A 19,654-nucleotide genomic window follows, 5' to 3' on the forward strand; every position below is an offset into this window, starting at 1 on the left:
CCCAAGCTACTTGAAACTTCCCCTCTCTCTTGGCTGTATGACTTTTGTATTGATCTTCACTTCCATCTTTGCTTCATGCGATACATCACTATAAAATAAAAAAAAGAAAAAATATATTTTACAAAAATAAAATAAAAATTTATAAATCAAAAACTTTTTACATGAAGAATTAAGTTCTAAAAGTTAATTAATAATTATATAAGAAAGTTTACCGAAGCAAGTAATAAATAATTAAATAATTATAAAACATAACTTCCAATTTTTTTTCCTAATAACTAAAATAATTTCTCATGAAATTTATTTTGTTAAAATATCATAATGACTCCCCAAATTAAAAATGATGGTGTCTCTCCTCTTTTGGCTCTTACAATCGAAAGCAAAAAACCTAAGTCCCAAATAGAGAGCAAAGATGCAGAGATGGTGCTCTAAGCTCCGATCCCTCGCCGCTCTCCGTTCAACTCCAAATACCCATCACCACCCTCTTCCTCCTTATCGTCTTCTCCACACTGCTACCAATCCCATTATTAACAAACCCTTCACACATTCAATACTCTCTCCCACCTTTAAACCCCTTTGCCATGGTGGCCCTGTTTCGTTCCCCACTCACTCGTCTCTCCTCCCCCTTTCTGTAAGTTGCCTTCTTTTTTCATTTTCATCTTATTGGAGTGTGTATTTATATTAAGTTCGTACAATTGCCCAAGAGGAGTAGTGGGTGCAGTGGACCTCCAAACCCCAATTACTTGAAATCTTGGATTTGCCTATGCAGATAATGCTTAGAATAGTATAATGTGCTAGTTTAATTGTTATTAATTACGTAAATTGCCATAGTCTAAGTGCTGGAAAATGAAAGGGAATGGAAAGGGGTTAACAAAAATGTGACCTTGATTTCATATGATTGTTCTTGGGTGGAGCTAAGAATGCTTGTAGCTTATCCTGTTATTTACTTGTTCAGTGTTGATTTCTGCCGTGTTTAATAGTTTTTAGTGTCTGTTGTGTGTTTATTGGGATTTTCTGTTATTTACTTGTTTAGAGTTGATTGTTGATTTCTAGTTCATGCAAGTGCGGTACATCACTGCGAAACAGAGGAAAAGGAAGTTGAAAAGCAGGAAGCCGATGACTCCAATCACATCAAAAGTCAAGAAAATCAAAATGAAATTTTATTCGTATGTATATGACTTAATTTGATTTGTCTTTAAGTTTGTGTTGGATATTGAAGATAATTAGTACTTCTTGCTACTGGATTAGGTCTTATAAGGACAGATTTCGTGTTATGAAGGATGGCCAGATTAGGCGCTGGAAAGAGGGGAAGAGACACAATGCACATTTAAAGGTCAGCATTTCTCTTTTTCTTTTGGAAGCTTTGATTAATTAAGCGAAATGCGGTATACATGGACACTCAATTGTTGTTAATATTACCTTAATGCATGTGAGGTGGTGTTTTAGGGTATAATTTTAATCACTTATGTGTTTGACTTGGTACTTGTCTTATTGTTGTTAATAGAAAACTGCTTGACTGTTCGACTAATAAGGATCAATAGCTGATCCTCCCTTTTAACTGTTTGCCAGAACTCTTCCAGGGTTTTAGGGGAGGGGTGTTGTGAAAAGAAGAATGTTTCTCTGTGAAAGCACTCATCTTTCTTCCCACCATGCAAGCTAATTAATTACTGTTTAGCAAGGAGTTGGAAGGTTCCTAGCTGTTATAGTTATTGTTACAGTCAAATTCTGTACTGTATGCTTTGCTTAACAACTCCCAAAAAGCATCTCTGTTAAAAATCCAGCGATGTAGGAGTTTGAAAACTTATTGACTGTTCTAGTGGGAGGTAGTAGGTACCCCGTGGAATTAGTCGAGGTGTGCACAAGTTGACCCGAACACAATGGTTTATAAAAGAGAAGTTTGTAAACTTCTTGAAATTGTAGGGTTAATTTTGCTCAATATAGTGAAATGATTTAGCAATCCAGGACTGATTTAGGGTCCAAAGATGTAATGAACTTAAAGCTTACCGCGAATTTTGCGAGGTTTATTTCTCTTTAGTTGATAAATTGTGATTCCTACCTAGGAGAAAGAAATTAGGGAATAGGGAGTTATCCTCAAAAAAACGAAAGAAATTAGGGAGTACAGAAGTTTGGTGTGAGATCTTCAATTTGGAGTTTCCAAATGTTGGAGCCTAAACAAATTAGGAATTGTTTCAAGGAGAATTCTGGGAAGTGAATCTAGATATGAATCAAGAATGAGAATAGTTGAGGTGGAATAAAAAGGCAACTTGAGGTGCTTGAGAGGACAAAAAAGATGTCATCAAGAAATGACTACGTAATTGTGGTTGACTAACAAACTACTTGAAAGGAAGTGAAAACAGCTAGGAACCAAATAATAAAATGTAGCCTAGAATAAGTGAAAAATAAAATCTGAACTAAGAATCCAAGCCTTACAGAAGAGTGCTATAGGACCACAACTATAATGCTGCCACAGTGGTGAATAATGATTCTGCCGCACTTCTTGTCTTCGCATGTGTTCTTCTATCAGCATTCAGTTGTCCTTAGGTTGGAAAAAAGAAGCTGGTGCTCAAGTCTTCGCTTTCCATGCTGAGTAGGAATTAGGGAATGCCCTTGTAATCCTTTCCACCCTTTCTTCCTTTACCTTTCGTTGGCTAGCTGAAACAACTTTATGTTAGTCTTTCCAAAGTTACATCTACAGCTCGTCGGGTAATCATAACTTTTTAAGAACACTTTCTCCCCTTCCTGTGATAAATGATAATTTGATTTGAAGGTATCATGCGTGCAAGGTTTTTCATGTCTTCACCTTTATATGATTATTCCAGCTGAATATGACTTGATGTACATAAAGCATCCCCAATTAAAATTATATTTGTGTGCTTCGTTGATGACATATTATTCTTCTTAAAGATTAACTCCGACCGGATAATTGAACCTTATACAAACTCATACTCGTTACTGAGAAGCAGGTTTTTTTCCTGCCACAACTCGTATATTTTAGTAAAAAAGGGCATGACCACAAGTATTTCCATCAAATTCTCCAGACATGTATATTATTCGTCTGTTTGACTTGTAGAACTTTTATCAAAGAGTTGGAGAGCACTGGTAGTGTCTGAAAAGTTAAATACAATCTTATAAAAATAGGAAGTAGATCATCTTTATGGGGGATGAATATCATTAACTGGAGGATTATTCTGATTCCCTGATCTAATCCTGATGTATCAAAATCAAATTCTTGAAATAGCTCGTTTGATCTTCATCACTACTTTTCATAGTGCTTGAAATTATTAAGATAACTATCTTTATTTTCACCATTAATTTCTTACTCCATCTAATGTGTTCATTAGGATGTTTGGTTTGTCCATCAAGTTTTGTAATGATTTCTTCAACTCCTGTTTCCCGACATGTTTGTGTAGGCCGTCTTTAGTTATGATTCCAAGTAATACATACGGGATTGTGGAAGTAGGAGTTTTACTTTGATTCATGTGAAAGCCCTCATTTCCTAAAGGCAAATAAGGGGAAATGCTTAAAAGGGTTGTTTTTAGCAAATAATTCAACTGATTCGGAATAGAGGCTTAGTTGATTGATTGAAAGAAGTTCTGGGATACAACATCAGGACCAGAGGCAAAATATCACAGATTTTTTTCTTGATAAGTGAAACTTTATTGATTGCTCCATAAAGTGCTTATGCATGTACATTAAAAGACTTTTCATCCCCTTTATAAAGGGGGGGGGGGGGGNGGGGGGGGTTCCAGAATTTGTCTGTTACCTTGTCAAAAAAAAAGGGGGTTCAAGAAAATTGATAAAATATCACAGATAATAAGTTGAGCGATTACAAAGCTATAATAGCTCTTTTTTTAATTTTGAAAGACAGCCTTTATCCTGAAAAAAAACTGTATTTCCTAATTCTCAAGCTAATTTGGACGAAAGATTAAGGAAGAAGATGTTTAAGAAATAGGAAACAGATAATAAAAGTTACTTAAATAATCGAACCCAATTACTTATCAAAAATAAATTCATCCCAATTAATATGCCATCCTCTGATCTTAAAGGCACTGTCATTGTAAAAAATTATCTGATCTATCAACCCAAAGAAAAAAAACCCTCTGATAGCATGCTGCAAATCATATGCCATGTGCTGCTATATACCAGCTTGAAAAGTGCCAGGTGAATATGATTCCGTTGCAGTACTTGTTTTGATGCATCATTTATCCTCTAAATTCTTTACTAGAACACTTCTGTATTCCTTTATTTTTTAGGAGACTTGACTGAATAAGCATTTTAGAAATTATTAAAAATCTTCTTCACCCTGTCTTCTTCCTTTTTTTTGTTCTATAAAATCTTTTCACTTCTTACTGTTTCATTTTCTTCTTTGTCGAGCCCTAAGCAAATTTTAAACACCACTATTCCTGTAGCACTTTCAGATACATTGCACCCATTCATCATTAGCTCTATGTGTTCAAATTGTGCACCAAAATACAAATTTTTAAGTCTTGGATATACTTGAATAGAACAGAACGGAGAAAGAAACTTCATATATCTGATTCAACTAATTTGAGTTTGAGGCGTGATTGATTGATTCATTGGTTGTCATTTGTTTCTTACCTATCATCTGTCATGACTTTTTCCCTAATTAGATATGGTTGCATGTAAATAATATAATCAAATGCAAAGACCAATTTCTTATGAGGAAAGGGATTCTGTGCATACAAGCACTATACGAAAAAGTAGGGAATCTACTTTATAGTTAATTGATAGGTGAGTTTCACAAAGTATATCCGTCCCATCCCTGGATAAAGGAGAAGAAATGTGGAGGTTGACTGTTGATGTTGACCACCAGTGTAAAACTGTCTAACTATGATATATTCTCTGATATTAGCATTAGTAATAAAATGAATCTGAATAGAGAGGGCATGGATAAATAAGATTTAAAAAGCATAGACTAGTTAATTTTGGATTGAGAGACAGTCCATTGATTGTTTTTGTTAATGTACACATGTAGCTTGATATGGTAGAAGTCTGCTAGCCTTTAATTGTTATGAAGTTGTGCATTTTTCCTTCGGTGAGTAAGGGCAACATCTGAAACCATTTTTTGGGGTGGGTTGGAGGAAGGGAGTGGGGCAGAATCTTCCTGATGTGGAAAGTGGAAACTTGTGTATTTGGCAAAACATCTTTTTTTGTCGTTGATAATCTTTATGTCCGGGCCAACTTGCGTACACCTAGATTAATTCCACGTGGTACTTGCTACCTCTCACCAAGATAGATATCAGGAAACTTTGACATACGGAAGAAATCACCTAGTGTTTTTGCCTCCTCTGGGAACCGGAGACCTCATGATTCTCAGTCCTCTTCATTGAGCACTAGACTGTTATGCTACTCTCTTGGGTGCGGCAAAACAACTTTTTTTTAAAAGTGCAGAAACGTAATTCCTGCCTGCCCTCTGTGCTAGTTATTTATTTGATAATAATAATTGCTTGGACCATAGTAAAATAGTTAGTAACAATATTATGCATCGCAGCTAAATGCAACTCTGGTGCAGTAATAACTAATAACAACATTTGATACGAGAACTTAATCTTGCGATTTTTTAGGCTGAACTAGTCTAACTGCGATTTCACTTATGTTTAACTATGTGGTAATTCTTCTTGTTCAGAGGAATAGGAAGTTCAAAATTTCCTTAGCAAGGTGAAGTCTGTTGTGAGATCGCAACTTCTCAATCACTTTCTTTTATGCCTTCATTGAGTGGATTAGGAAGCTATAGGTTTTGAGATCACTTGATTTTGGAAGGCAAATCTTTGGATTTTCCAGGACTTTTGGCCTTCTAAAATTAGTTCCAGCCTAACAACTTTTTGGAGGTGGCCAGCATAGCCCTTGATGCTGAGGAATACAAAATGTTACCAGTCTAAAAAAAAAGAGTTCGAGGACTCATGGACTTGATAAGTTTGATTATCTGGTAGATTCTTGGTTGTAGAAATATAGAAAGGTCAAAATGTTCTGGAGTAAACTGCCATGTTTTCTGTTCATATAAATAAAATGACACACTTATCACTAAAAATAGATTCTTGAGCGCTTACATGAAGTTGAGCTTCTTCAGTTGAATTATCTGCATGTTGTTGTGTTTGTACACTTGCATTGGTCATGAACTTCAGTAATGACTTCTTCAATGTGGTGCTAAATGGGTTTTATTGTTTGGTGCAGTCTAAGAAATCAAAACGTCGGCTCAGGCAACCTGCTACGGTCCCTTTGGCTTATGCAAAAGTGATGAAGAAGCTCAGTTTCTGTAGTTAAAGCATTTTTACTCTGATGCTCTTACTGCCACTCTCACTTGAGTGGCGTTTCTTCTGATCTTGTTGGTTGTCCTCTTGAATCAGTGCAGTGTAGAAGATTTTTTTCAAGGCAAACACGTAACAGGTTTTGTTTCAGGTCTTTTGTGACAAAGCTGTTATTCTATTTCTCTGGCAAAATGGATATGGATTTTGATTGTTCTTGTAAGAACAAATAAAAATACAAGAGATGATGTAAGGAGAAAGTTGCATGGACAAAAAAGTTGTATCCAAGTGAAGTTGCCGTCATGTTCTTTCTTATGAATTAACTTATCTTTATCAAGTCATATGTTCTTAATTTGAACTGATTATTTTACTTCTTTTTATTGATTTGTCAGGAAATGAGATGAATAAACTAGTTTGATTATGTGTTTTTTTCTTCTTTCATATTTTTAGGTATTTAGTGACAAGGTGGCTCATTAAAATAATGTGTAAATGCGATTCTAAGAAACATATGGACACAATCAGGTTTACCATTTATTCAAACTAATAATGTTTGTAAACCATTTATCATGAAGTTAATTAAGCTAATGGAAAATGGCCAAAAATACCCCATCATATGAAAAATGGTTCACAAATACCTTTCATTCACCTTTTTAGTCTAAAAATATTTCAAACCTATTTTTTCGGCTCAAGAACTTCAGACTAACCAAAAAATAATTATTTGCAATTTAAAATAGCTATGATTGCAACTCATTTCTTAAACAGGACTACCCAAAGTTATTGGTGTATCTTTTTCACTATGTGCTCTCACATGTCCAGCAGCTTTAAAACCAAATCTGAACCCACTATGCTCATCATGGATTTCGAACAGGGCACCATGAACCAAAAAAATTAGTCGTCTGTATATATAATATATAATATTGTATAAATAGTATGTATGCACGTTGTTTATGCTGACTGATTTTCCCTCCCGAAAATTATGCTCTTTAATTTGATTAATAATCCTTTTTAAAATCTATTTATTATTATTAATGGAAAAAAAATTAAAATATATTGATTTTCCCGCCTTTAAATTATGCTCTTTAGTTTGATTAATAATTTATTTCACAAATATCTTGTTTAAGAAATTTATTAAGGAAAATAAAAGCAAAAAACAGACGAGAAGAATAGTGTAGAAGGAAACAAACCTATAGTTAAATTTTGAAACTATTAGAAACTTTCATCTTTTAAGAAACTTTGAGGATCCATTTTGGTATAGGAAAGGAAAGGTTTAATCCAAATGAAAATATACTGATTTTCCCTCCCTTAATTATGCTCTTTAATTTGATTAATAAATTATTTCACAAATATCTTGTTTAGGAAAATAAAAACGAAAAGAATAGGAAAAGAATAGTGAAGAAGGAAACAAACCTATAGTTAAATTTTGAAACTATTAGAAACTTTCATCTTTTTAAGAAAATAAACTTTGAGAATCCATTTTGGTATAGGAATGGAAATGGGAAAAGAAAGGTTTAATCCAAATTAAAATAGGAACAGAGTAACATCATCTATAAATTACTCTGCCTTAGTATGTACATTTACTATACTATACTACCAACAAATTGCACATTCAATATATGGCGGAATTATTGTGGAAGAGAGGCACAACTCTTGGTCAAGGTGGATTTGGTGTTGTCTCGTTAGCTTCTACGTCTAACGCACTATTTAATGGCGTTACTCTTCCCTCTCTTATTGCTGTCAAGTCTTGCAACTACAGTGATTCTCAATCGTTGAAAGAAGAAGAGGAATTTCTCGGTATGTTCAAACACTCTCCTTGCATTATTCACTGTTTCGGAGCTAATCTCTCATTTGAAGATGAAGTCATCATTTACAACTTATTGCTGGAGTATGCATCAGGAGGAAGCCTTGCCAATCGTCTTTGCAATTGCAATTCACTGCCCGAGTTTGAAGTTAAAAAACACACAAAGAATGTTCTTTTAGGCCTCAGTTGCATTCACACTAATGGAATTATTCACTGCGACATCAAGCCTGACAATATTCTCCTGGTGGGCACTGAAGAAACTGCCAAGATTGCTGATTTCGGGCTTTCCATGACTTTTGAACAGGCCGTGAAAGAAAAACGGGAACTGATGATCAGGGGAACAAAAAGGTATATGGCACCTGAATTGGTGCGTAACTATGACTATGGCCCACACGTTGATATTTGGGCTCTTGGTTGCACTGTCTATGAGCTGATTACAGGGACACCGCTGTGGGACGGAGATGATGATCATGTGTTGCACCAAATCGCGTTTGAGAAACCTAAGTTTCAGAATTCAAAGTTGTCAAAGGAAGCCAAAGATTTTCTGAAGAGATGTCTTGCGAAGAATCCCAGCTCGCGTTGGACTGCCGANTTGATAATAAAAAAGTTGTATAAATGATCAACATTCCTTACAAAGAAAGACGAGTTCTATTCTATATTATTCATTAGTGTTAAATGCTAGTCCAATTTCAAACTGCAAACTTTATAGCAAATTCATGATTATTCATTTAAATTTTGAGAAACATCTTTCTGTGATCTGAAATATATAAAAAGGATTTTTTAATTCTTTCATTTTTCGGGCATGGATGAGTGGCATATCATCGATAAAGTGTCTTCAAACATTTCAGAATGCAGAGCATATCACAAGGAAACATATCTTTCCGATAAAATGTCTTCAACCATTTCAGTTCCAGTGATATTTGTTCTTTAATTTGCAAATGTTGAAGATAGTGAAGGCTGTGCCATACCAACTGAGTTGTTTTAAGCAACTTGTTCCGTTTTAAATTCACATACTGACCATAACTGTATCAACGATTAAAGAGCTCAGTACTCACATATTGACCATAAATCTAATTGTTGATTTGTATTTGTGACAAATAGTATGAGGAGTCTAACACTAGAGTCGGATGATATAACCAAAAGATACGAGTCAGATAGATGATGCAAGCATTGAGATAGACAGAAGAAGCTGGGCTAAAACAGACTGAAGAAGATAGAACTGAATGAAGAAAACTCGTTGTGAACAGATCTACAACCATGAGTGGAGCACAATGTCCAGCGTTCCTACATCTTCTCCAGCTATCATGTCTATCTCCATATCCATCACTTTGTTGCTGCCTCTTTCAGCACATCCATCGGTGTCTTGTCCCATGCAGTAAAATAATCCCCATAGGAAGTGCTTACTGTTCCATCCTGCAAGAACATCCACAAGGTGAGATGCAGCTCCAGAATTTGAACTTACATTCAAGACACACAAACTACAGATAAAACAATCCAAGTTAAATATTTTTCAGCTCCCGATTGTACAATCAGTACTTCTACAGCTTGGCCTGATGACTTACCGCATTAAAGCATTTATATTCAAACGAAACCAAACAAGTATTGCTAACTTAAAAAGGAATAATCTTCTGGATAGACAGGAAAATTGATCTTCTACAGAGCATAATTGAATATACATATTACCTAAAAATTGATGGAAGGGAATAAGAAAATGAGAAAAGAACATAGAGATTATAAATGTACTTTGAGAATCACTGCACAGGGCTGTGGATGCCAGTATAATCAACTCAACATCATGGATAAAGAGTTCTCAACACCAAATCCTTGCTATGCATAAACTCCACCAGGGCAATATATCTCTCAGACCTACAGATAATGGGAAATTCAAATCAATTTCTAGTTAAAATAATCTTGGGCAAGGGCGCACTTCTACTTTGCACCCCTATCCCTTTTCGGGATAGATATATAGGGTAGAAGCTGACCTTTCTCTCTCACTTGCGAAGAAATAAAGTCCTATGTCTTCTTTATCCGGAAAATGACTGTTGAACAGACTTGCCCAGATATCCCCACGGGGAACTAGTTCAAGTTTAAGAGTATCAGGCAATAGCCCTGAGAACTCATACACCTTACGTCTAACTCTGCAAGGAGGAAGAGCCTGGATACAATTATTGAATATCCCAGGTGCAAGTTCCAGCGCACCTAAGATGTCAAAATTTCCCCTAAAATGCAAAGACGAGAAAGACTAATTATTATAGGGAAGTGAACCTGTATTCCTGTTGAGTTGTTCCAATTCTTCAAGTAAAAAAAGATCTTCAATATATATATATATATATATATATATATATAGTACGTAGAATAATCAAAGGTAAACTTCTCTGTTTTCGATGAATAACGAAACGCTTATTCGAGTTTCAAGGACACAAAAATATATAGTACGTAGAACTCTTTCCCATAGTTAGGCATATATTATACAATGTCCTATTCATTTTCTTTAGTTATACTAATGACGTTCCCAGAGCTTGCTTACACCCCAACTAATTTTCTGGGCAACCTTTCCATTCCACAGGGGGAATTTCTTAAACTCATTTGCAAAAGACTAACTTGCTGCCATAAAAAAAGTCACAAGGTAACCAGGGAGAAATATGCAAAAGACTAACTTGCTGAATTTAAACTTTTATGGAGCTCAGTTTACCCCGTGTTAAACTATATTAGAAATTGATGCGCATTCATGAAGGGTACTTACTTCCAGGAAGGAACTAAAGCAGGATCACAAGGGTGTGTCGTAGATGAATTCATCATTCGACTCTCATTCACAGCATTGGGACTCCTATGCTCCATAATGGTAGAACCAGCAGGACCTAAAAAATAGGCTACATCAATTGGATGAAAGTACAAAAGTAAATGATAGAAAATGAAATTTCTAAAGACTAGAGGTATAAAAAGAGGACAAATTAAACCAATTAATGAATACAAAAGATGTTGGTGAACACTTAACCTTTAGATAATTGCATTGCGCTCTTCTTAGGAAAATAATTTGAAATTTGAACTCTAGGATTGCTAAAATGCCCTTGAGTCACGATTGCCATGGATTCGGCTGACACAACTCTTGAGGACACAATAGTTACCAGTGGTGATTCATATTTCTCCATGCCTGATTGCAGACCAAGTGCTTCTTCAACAGGTAGATATCTGGCTTTCCCAGTCTTTACCTCCTTTTCCCAGTTAATACGATTCCTACTCCCACGAGGAAACTTACTATGTTTCTTTGGTTGCACAGTACTCAGACAAATCTTTGCAGAGGATCCCTCGGATTGCACATTTTCTAGTCCATGTGATAAAGATATTATCCATTTGTCAGTATCACATTCTTCACAACACCAATCCACTGGTGCATCAACATAATAGCCCGACACGGAATTTCTGAAAGGAAGAGAAAAGCAGAATTTTTAAAAATAAGAAGAGAACTATGTACTTAATAGAATTAAATGCCACAACCAGTGGCGGCTCTTCCCCTTTGAGAAAAAAGCAACCGCCTTAGGCCCCAAAATTTGAGGGGCCTCATTTAAAAAAAAATAAAATATGTTATGCATATTTTTTTTAAAAAAATATTGAGTATTATTTGTAGAAAATATAAACTTTTCATAAAAGAGCAAAGAAGTAATAGAAGTTTGATAAATTATGAGTACTATGTCTCAAGAAAGATTAAATAATTGGCTATAATAAACTTCATAAAAAAATATATTCGAATTTAAGGCCTCCATTCGAATTTGGCTTTAGGCCACCGATTTATTAGAGCCGCCCCTGGCCACAACATTCTAATGAAAGAATCAATGTATCCTTTAGGTGGAACCCAATACTATTAGGATTCGAATGCCAGAAAGATTAGACAACTCGAAGAGGTCCTTACTCTCCCTAAGAGGTAATATCACTTCCATTTAAGCTTTTAGTTCTATTTCACTTTTCATCCCTATTTAAGTTTCAATAAAAGGGGAGCAAAAGCTGATAATCTAACTCGCAATTTTCTTCAAGAGGAGCAGCCCCTTGTGTCAAAAGATCAACTTCTCCCTTAGAAATGGCAAGTCAATCAAAAAAGAATGGGTTTGGGATTGGGACAATGTTTGAAGTTTACAATGAACATATAGATATGGCACAAGGTGATGGAGCAAGAATGGATAAGAGATCATGACTTTCAGCTTGCCTGACTGCCTTGACATGCTAAAAATCGAGAGAGAGAACTTACTGGTGCACATCAACATATTTACACTTATAGCAGGTAATAATTGCTTCTTGAGAACCTATATCACCACAAATTGTACAACTTTTTTCCTGCAAGTTCATAAGAAAAGACAAAAAATTCAAATTAAAATCAACATTACCATATGAACAAAATGAAGAACGAGGAAACAAAATGTCAACAGTTACACAAAGGTAAATCATAATCAGCAAAATCATGTTTTCATCTTTATTTAGCTTAGATGCTTATATATGTAATAAATCCCCCTTTTACAGCAACTCATATCCACCACATTCCAAGTATTATATCTCATCTAGACGGAAATACCTCCAGTACTCCTAAAGAAGCACTTCAAGGAGGTAAAGAATAGTAAAAGTCAATGGTACAATACAGATTTTCTTGCTGCCATTGTAAATACATGACAAGAAATTTGTTTGTTGGTTTGTACTTTAGTATAGCAATAAGTTGGTGCTAGTACAACTTACATTCTCTTATATTTGGGTTCAGCTCATCATGTGAGTACTATTTCACATGTAATCACTTCTCTTTTGTCAAGGTACTGCATCTTTTTGTGATGCACGTATGGACTCTCAGGGCGGCACTAATCCTCACAAGGCACTCTACTCATTTCATTGGCTTGTGGTGAGCCTTATTTATCATTGAGGCACTTTTGCTTATGAAGTGACTCTTTTTGTATGTTTTTGGTATAGTAAGGGACTTGTCTCATGTGTGACTTAGAAGTCCCATAGATACCATACTCATGCCATGTTTTATTTTGTAAGATTTCTGATGTAGCCTCGCGTAGTTTTTTTTTTTTAATCGATCTTTTTGTTAACTTTTCACTTAATGAATTACTCAATGTTTTATGAGTTTCTTTACCTTTCACTTCTATGTACCCATCATGTTCATAAGTGGTATCCGAGAACTAGGGTTTGTCGACGAACACATAAATAATGAAGAGGCTACACAAACATTAAAGAAGTTGCATGTTTTATTCTACCCTTGATTGTGCAATTGAACTTAAAGTAATAAGTTCCAATTCCTGTTGACGTCCATACGTGTCAAATGAGTAAGTGATGAGCAGGATTTTCAAGGCTTGAGTGATGACACCACCCATCGGGTAAGATTATGAAGCATTTGTTAAAAAATAATGAGACTCAAGGATGAAACTGGAAATGTTGTGAGGGGCATATGTTGTCGGGGAGGAGGGATATAACAGCTTAGACCGTTAGTAATATTGTTCGCTTTAGGCTTAGGCTCGCACGACTTTAAAATGCGTCACTATGGTGTACAACTTTCTTACTTATATAACCAACATCTTCACCGAGGTTTTCCCTGTCTTACCGAGATTTACCTAAACTCAATTAAACTCTGACCCACTTCGACAAGGTTGATACAAGAGTAGCTCTAGTACCATCTATAATGGCCCATCCCGTTAGTGATATTGTCCACTTTGGGCCTAAGCCTGCACGCTTTGAAACACGTCGCTATGGTGTAAGTCCCTCTTACTTATATACCCAACATCTCTCTCTAATGTTTTATAGATGTAGAGCTTTTTATCCTAAGCTAGCTAGGGTGTCACATACACCCCCTCTTAGGGACTCAACTTCCTCACCGAGGTTTGTCTCACCACATGGGATTTTCCTAGGGTTGGACCCGCCTCTAGCCCACATCGACAAGGATGATACAAGAGTGTCTTTGATACCATTTATAACGGCACAACTCGCTAGTTTCTTAAAGAGGAGGATGTGATGACATAATTAATTATTATTGGATGAAAATTAAAGTTTGTGGAAAGACATACAAAATGTTTTTGCGTACAAAGGATTTTCCTAAGGATTGAAATTCCTTCGGCAAAGGACAGTCCGGTGCACTAAGTTTCTGTAGGCGTGGATTTTGGTGAAGGGTTGGACCACAAGATTCTATTGTATGCAATCTTACTCTACATTTCTATAAAAGGTTTTTTCCACCGCTCGAACCCGTGACCTCCTCGTCATGTGGTAGCAACTTTACCAATTATGCCAAGGCTTTTGTTACGTTACTAGAACACGTATTTAGATTATTTACACATAATAAAAAAATATTATTTTTCCTTTATAGTGCCATAGTACCTTCTTGATACAAAGAATCTATATTTAGAAAGTAAAAAGGCAATAGATATAAGGTTAGTGAATTTAAAACATATTTAAGTTAACACTAATGAGTATTTATCATGGCAACTGCTAATCAACGTTAGTGAAACTTTCTATCATTGTAGATATTCACTACTACTCTGATGTTCCATATATATTAATCTATACCACTAGACAGAGTGTCTAGTGGCCTTTTATTAACATAAAAATCCTCAATAGGGATAAGTACAAGCAAGGGGGTTAGGCTTTACTTTACCAATCCTGATACGGTTATGAAGCTCTACTAATTAACAAGCATGAAGAAAATAAGAACTAGAGAGAGCTAGGTATTCTGTAACCATAGTTTGTGATACACTCTATGATGATATTACAAATGAGGATACTTAAATAATGCACAAATATAAAAGCCAAGAAGAAAGTTGAGTTATCAACCTCAATCTTCCTTTTACAAAGGTATGAATTTAAAATAATAGATTGTCCCTCTAAATTAACCTGAAGTATCTTCCTCTTGTCTTCTTCTTCAAATTTGTCTGACAAAACACTTGATAGTTCATCACTTATTCTTGGGTTTATTGGATCTTGTTAAATCATAACACTGTCATATAATCTTGTTTTGCCAGTCACATTGGTATTTGACTTGGAACGAACTCCCCAGGATTTTACCATCCCAACTGTGTTGCCTACCATGTGTCTTCTTTTTTACTTTTGTTGCTTCCACTTCTTTGATGCCAAGATGAAATATCCTCATCCCTAGCCACTTTATCAAAGCATATGTCCAACGTATTATCTTCCTCATCCTCATCAAAAAAATCATCGCCCATATCAATAGCTTAAGCATCAGTGGGACTAAATCCTAATGCTAAGGCATCTGATTCATTCTTCTTTGCAATCACACTTTTAGGCAAATTTCTAGAGCTTGTGGACTTAATTTAGCATTCAAAAGAGGAGGTGAAACCTGCACATCTTCATCAACCAAATCAGCCCACCTAGGAGCACTCATCTCCGCTTTTTCCTTCGAAATAGTCAAATTATTTGTGAGATTAGCTTGAGAAAGTGATGACATAACTTTCACCAAATCTTTGTCATTCCCTTTGGACAAAAGGAGCTGCCCCAGATTCACCTTGATTTCCAGGATCCAAACCATTCTCAATGGTCTAAGCAGAATTGTTCTTCAACAAAATTGAAGCTTCAGGGGTTATATGATGGTCTGCAACCTTTTTTACTGCCTCCTCGCCAATCCGAGTAGATTTAGGAGTTGAATCTACTAAAATATCAGTCCCAAACTTGTAAGGACATGTACCATGCAGATTTGAGACTCCGTTAACTACACCAGTTTTATCCGCAACAATAACCAAAGAACTATGATTTCCAGCCAATTGTTGCCCCACATTTAGTTTGCCAATTAGTTTTTCCATATCTTTTTCCGCAACTCTCATAGAGTTTCAAAAAATCATGTGCATCTACTTTAATCTTTCCATACTGTTAGCCTCAAAATCAGGTTGCATAAGTGCAACATCTCGCCCTGCAGCTTCATCGGCTAAACGATTACCTTGAGACAATGTCTTCCCTACTAACAAATGACATTTATTTTCTTCATGTTCTTGGTGTTTACAATGAGTACAATACAGTGGAAGATTGTCATAGACAATTCTTTGATAATGTTCAATATACCCGATTCTTTCTTCAAAAGTTGTAGTCTTACATGAATTAGATGCTTGTCTAGTAGGTCTAGAATTATCTTAACCCTAGTCATACTTGGCCTGGTGCGATCTTGCGTTGCTTTATCAATTGCAATAGGCGTTCTTGCAGCTGTTGCAATTGATAATAAAGACCTCCTTGCAAAGAGATATGTAGGTAACTCTTGCAATGAAATCCATACCCAGGTTTTAGGTGTTTCGTCCTTGAGGTTGAACGATGGCGTCCATAAAAGGGTTCTAAACAAATACTCTTCGCCATCTAACTTAAAATAGCCCTAAGAACTTGACAGAACATGTGCATAGTCCTCATATAAATCAAACCTGATCAACAGGTGATGAAAATCAAGTTGTCCAATATTGCAGTTTCCTTTAACATCAAATTGCCTTGGTAAAAGCTTTTGTAACTCTGATAACACTGGTTTTCCATATGCAAATTTGATAATCACTGTTTGATGCAAATCTCTCCCATAGGAAGCAGCCATGGCTACTATCACGTCTCCATTGAACACTTGAGAAAGAGGAAAGGAAAGAGCGGGGCTAATGATTTGGAGTTTCCATGTTATCCTTTATTTTAAGAGTTGAATACTTTTTTTTATAATCTAAATATCGAACTTTGTCTATCAAGATATTTAATAGAGTATTAATCCAAATTACTTTATACATCTATTTAAGCATCTTAATAAGTATCAAACTTTTTCTATCCTTGAACAATGAGGATATTTTGCAACAAACCAAATTGATGAAATGAAAATTATCACTTTTTGTAACATATTTTTGCTAGATATCCTATAATTAAAACTCAAACTAGAATCAGAAATCCAAAATATTCTGCAATAAAGTAGAGTTAAATGAAACACACATCTTTCAAATAAATCACTAGTTAAATTAAATACTCCACATTTACAACTTTTCCTTTTATATTTCCATAAAAGAGAAAAAAATACTTAATGTCAATGTTAGTCATCATTCCAAAAAGATTATCTGCCTTTGCCATGAAAAAGAAACAAGTGTAGAATCACATAGGCATTAAAAATGGGGGAAAACAAAGAAATAGTTACATAAAATGAGTAGAATTTTACCATGTGTGCTTGATGAATGTTGTTTGGTTCCATTTGAGCTCCAATGCGGCACATAGACAAACAAAGAACAGAAGGTCTGAATTTTTTTCAGAACACAACACACAACTTGTATGTTTTGCCACCTTTTTTTCTCCGCCAACTTTTACTCGCTATATTTGGATTTGGATAATCTAGACATGACTATTTACTACACTATATATTCCAATTAATTAATATTTAGTACTCCCTCTATTCCATAGAAATTGAATTTTTGAGTCTTTTTTCATTTGTTCAAAGTTCAAAAGGGATGTTTTAATTTTTTTTCCCTATTTGCAATTTCCAAACTTCAAGATGGATGTTTGAATTTTTCTCTCATATTTGCCCTTTCCTTTAATGAAGTTTTATATTTTCTTGGAAATAAATTGCACTATTGACGAAGTTATATTTTTTATTTACAAAGGACAATAGTGGAAAATATGATTTAAATTATGTCCTTGATTTTTTTTTCTTAATTAGTGTGTATTGCCTCACAAATTCACTTAATAAGGACAAGAGGGAGTATTAGGTTTTGGAAAATGATTTGGAGAATAAGTTATTAATGCTAAAATTAAGACACAGAAAAATATATGTGTATCAGTATGACCATAGATTTTCAGAGAAATATTTAACTTTTTAAAGAAATTTAATTTGTACCCACAAGTTCTAAAAACTATTAAAAATACTCATAAGTTTCTATCATCATTCTATAATGAACCTGTTCTGTGAAAAGACGTGATAACGAACACAACTAAGATGAATTCGAATCAAGAAGAAGAAAACAAAAGAAAAATATCATTAATTTCTATACGAAAAACTACTATTACTACTTATAATTGAAAGCGAATTTAGAGAGCAAACGAGGATAAAATTGTATTATATATATATATATATATATATAACCTTAAAAGCATGAACTCCTAACTTGAATGTTAAATTACTATAATATCCCTAACTTATTAGGTTGTGACGTTTTCGATGAGTTGTGACTTTTCTGATAAGTTGTGACTTTTTCATAGGGTTGTGATTTTTCGATGAGTTGTGACTTTTCCAAAGAGTTGTGACTTTTTCAAATAGTTGTGATTTTTTCAATAAGTTGTGACTTTTCCAAAGGGCTGTGACTTCTTGGAAAGGTCATGACTTTTCAAATAAGAAACAAAAAACACTTGTTCATTTGTTGACTATAAATAAAGGGGTTTCCTCTCATTTTTCAACCACAATTATTTTGAATCTTCTACTCTTCTTCTTCTTCTTCTTCTTGCATTTTAAAAAATTTCATGTGATTTATTGTCGTTGAGTAAGTTCAAAGTTTAGCGGAATATGATGTACCACTATTTTGATGTAGTAAATTGTTCTATCGTAAGAGGGTATATTTCTTAACCTCGAGAACTTAAGGAAAATAATCTGATGATATAATAATTATTTTTTTGCTTAGATAGTACGTAATGTTTCAATATATGAAGTTAACATGATGTAGTCTAAACTCATTTATTTTTGTTAACAATTTCTCTTGTGATGTATATATGCTTCTGAATATCTTTTTCAAAAATTATTAAACTTCTCAAGAGTTAGAGAATTGTCACGATTTATTTTTTGATGCTCAAGACAAATGAATGACTTTATTTATCAATGCTACTTATGTGATTTAGTTTGTCAGGAAGTTTGCTTCAAAATAGTTATTAGTATATAAACATTGCCTTTTTGTTAATATAAACATTAATTGCCCTTTTGTTTTATTGATTTACTATTTCTTAATATTTAAGCATTTTCGACGAAGAAAAGTTTATATGACTTGTAATAACACTAGTTGAAGTTTGTATTAGTTTAATTTTTATTGTAGTCTAAATTCATTTGTTATTGTTAACAATTTCTCTTGTAATGTAGATATATGATTCTCAACATCTTTTTCCAAAATTATTCAACTTCTCAAGAGTTAGAGAATTGTCACGATTTGTTTTTCTGAATCATTTAAAATTTATATGAATGTGAAAATATGTGAATATAAATGAATCATTTAAAATTTATGATTAACATAATTAATTTTATATTTAGTAATATGGAATAAACATTTTCATTTTGTCCCTACACTAAATTAAAATCTAATAAGAATTAAAAAAAATAGTAACATTAATTAAAAGTCCTATTTATTTATGTAAGTATAAAGTTTATTAGAAATTCATCTATAATTCTTTAGTTGTAACATTATAAATTATCTTAGTTATTACTAATTATTGCAAATGTTATTCACACTCTTTAACACTCTTTAGTTATAATATTATGAATTCACATAGTTATTGCATTTATTATTTCTATCTTTCATCTTTACTTATATTAACTTTTGACTAATAATTTTTCATATTATTATACCGCCTCTATATATGTGATAACACCGTGTTGTTATTTTTCCTTGGACGAATCATGCTTGGTTGAATAAATTGA

At 34.2% G+C, this 19,654-nt stretch overlaps 2 protein-coding genes and 1 pseudogene across 2 annotated transcripts; 2 read left to right on the forward strand and 1 right to left on the reverse strand.

The window, feature by feature from the left end:
• Positions 1 to 326: 326 nt before the first annotated feature.
• Positions 327 to 6,681, forward strand: LOC125875017 (uncharacterized). Its single transcript, XM_049556070.1, has 4 exons — positions 327 to 628; positions 1,051 to 1,163; positions 1,246 to 1,330; positions 6,190 to 6,681. The coding sequence occupies exons 1-4, from the start codon at positions 410 to 412 to the stop codon at positions 6,277 to 6,279; spliced, it is 507 nt and encodes a 168-aa protein (XP_049412027.1). The 5' UTR covers positions 327 to 409; the 3' UTR covers positions 6,280 to 6,681.
• Positions 6,682 to 7,873: 1,192 nt separating this feature from the next.
• On the forward strand, positions 7,874 to 8,677 carry LOC125873508 (mitogen-activated protein kinase kinase kinase 20-like). Its single transcript, XM_049554434.1, has one exon. The coding sequence runs from the start codon at positions 7,874 to 7,876 to the stop codon at positions 8,675 to 8,677; it is 804 nt and encodes a 267-aa protein (XP_049410391.1).
• Positions 8,678 to 9,063: 386 nt separating this feature from the next.
• Positions 9,064 to 15,568, reverse strand: LOC125873509 (uncharacterized; annotated as a pseudogene).
• Positions 15,569 to 19,654: the final 4,086 nt, after the last annotated feature.

Source organism: Solanum stenotomum, chromosome 8, assembly GCF_019186545.1.
Source record: "Solanum stenotomum isolate F172 chromosome 8, ASM1918654v1, whole genome shotgun sequence".
NCBI lineage: Eukaryota > Viridiplantae > Streptophyta > Magnoliopsida > Solanales > Solanaceae > Solanum > Solanum stenotomum.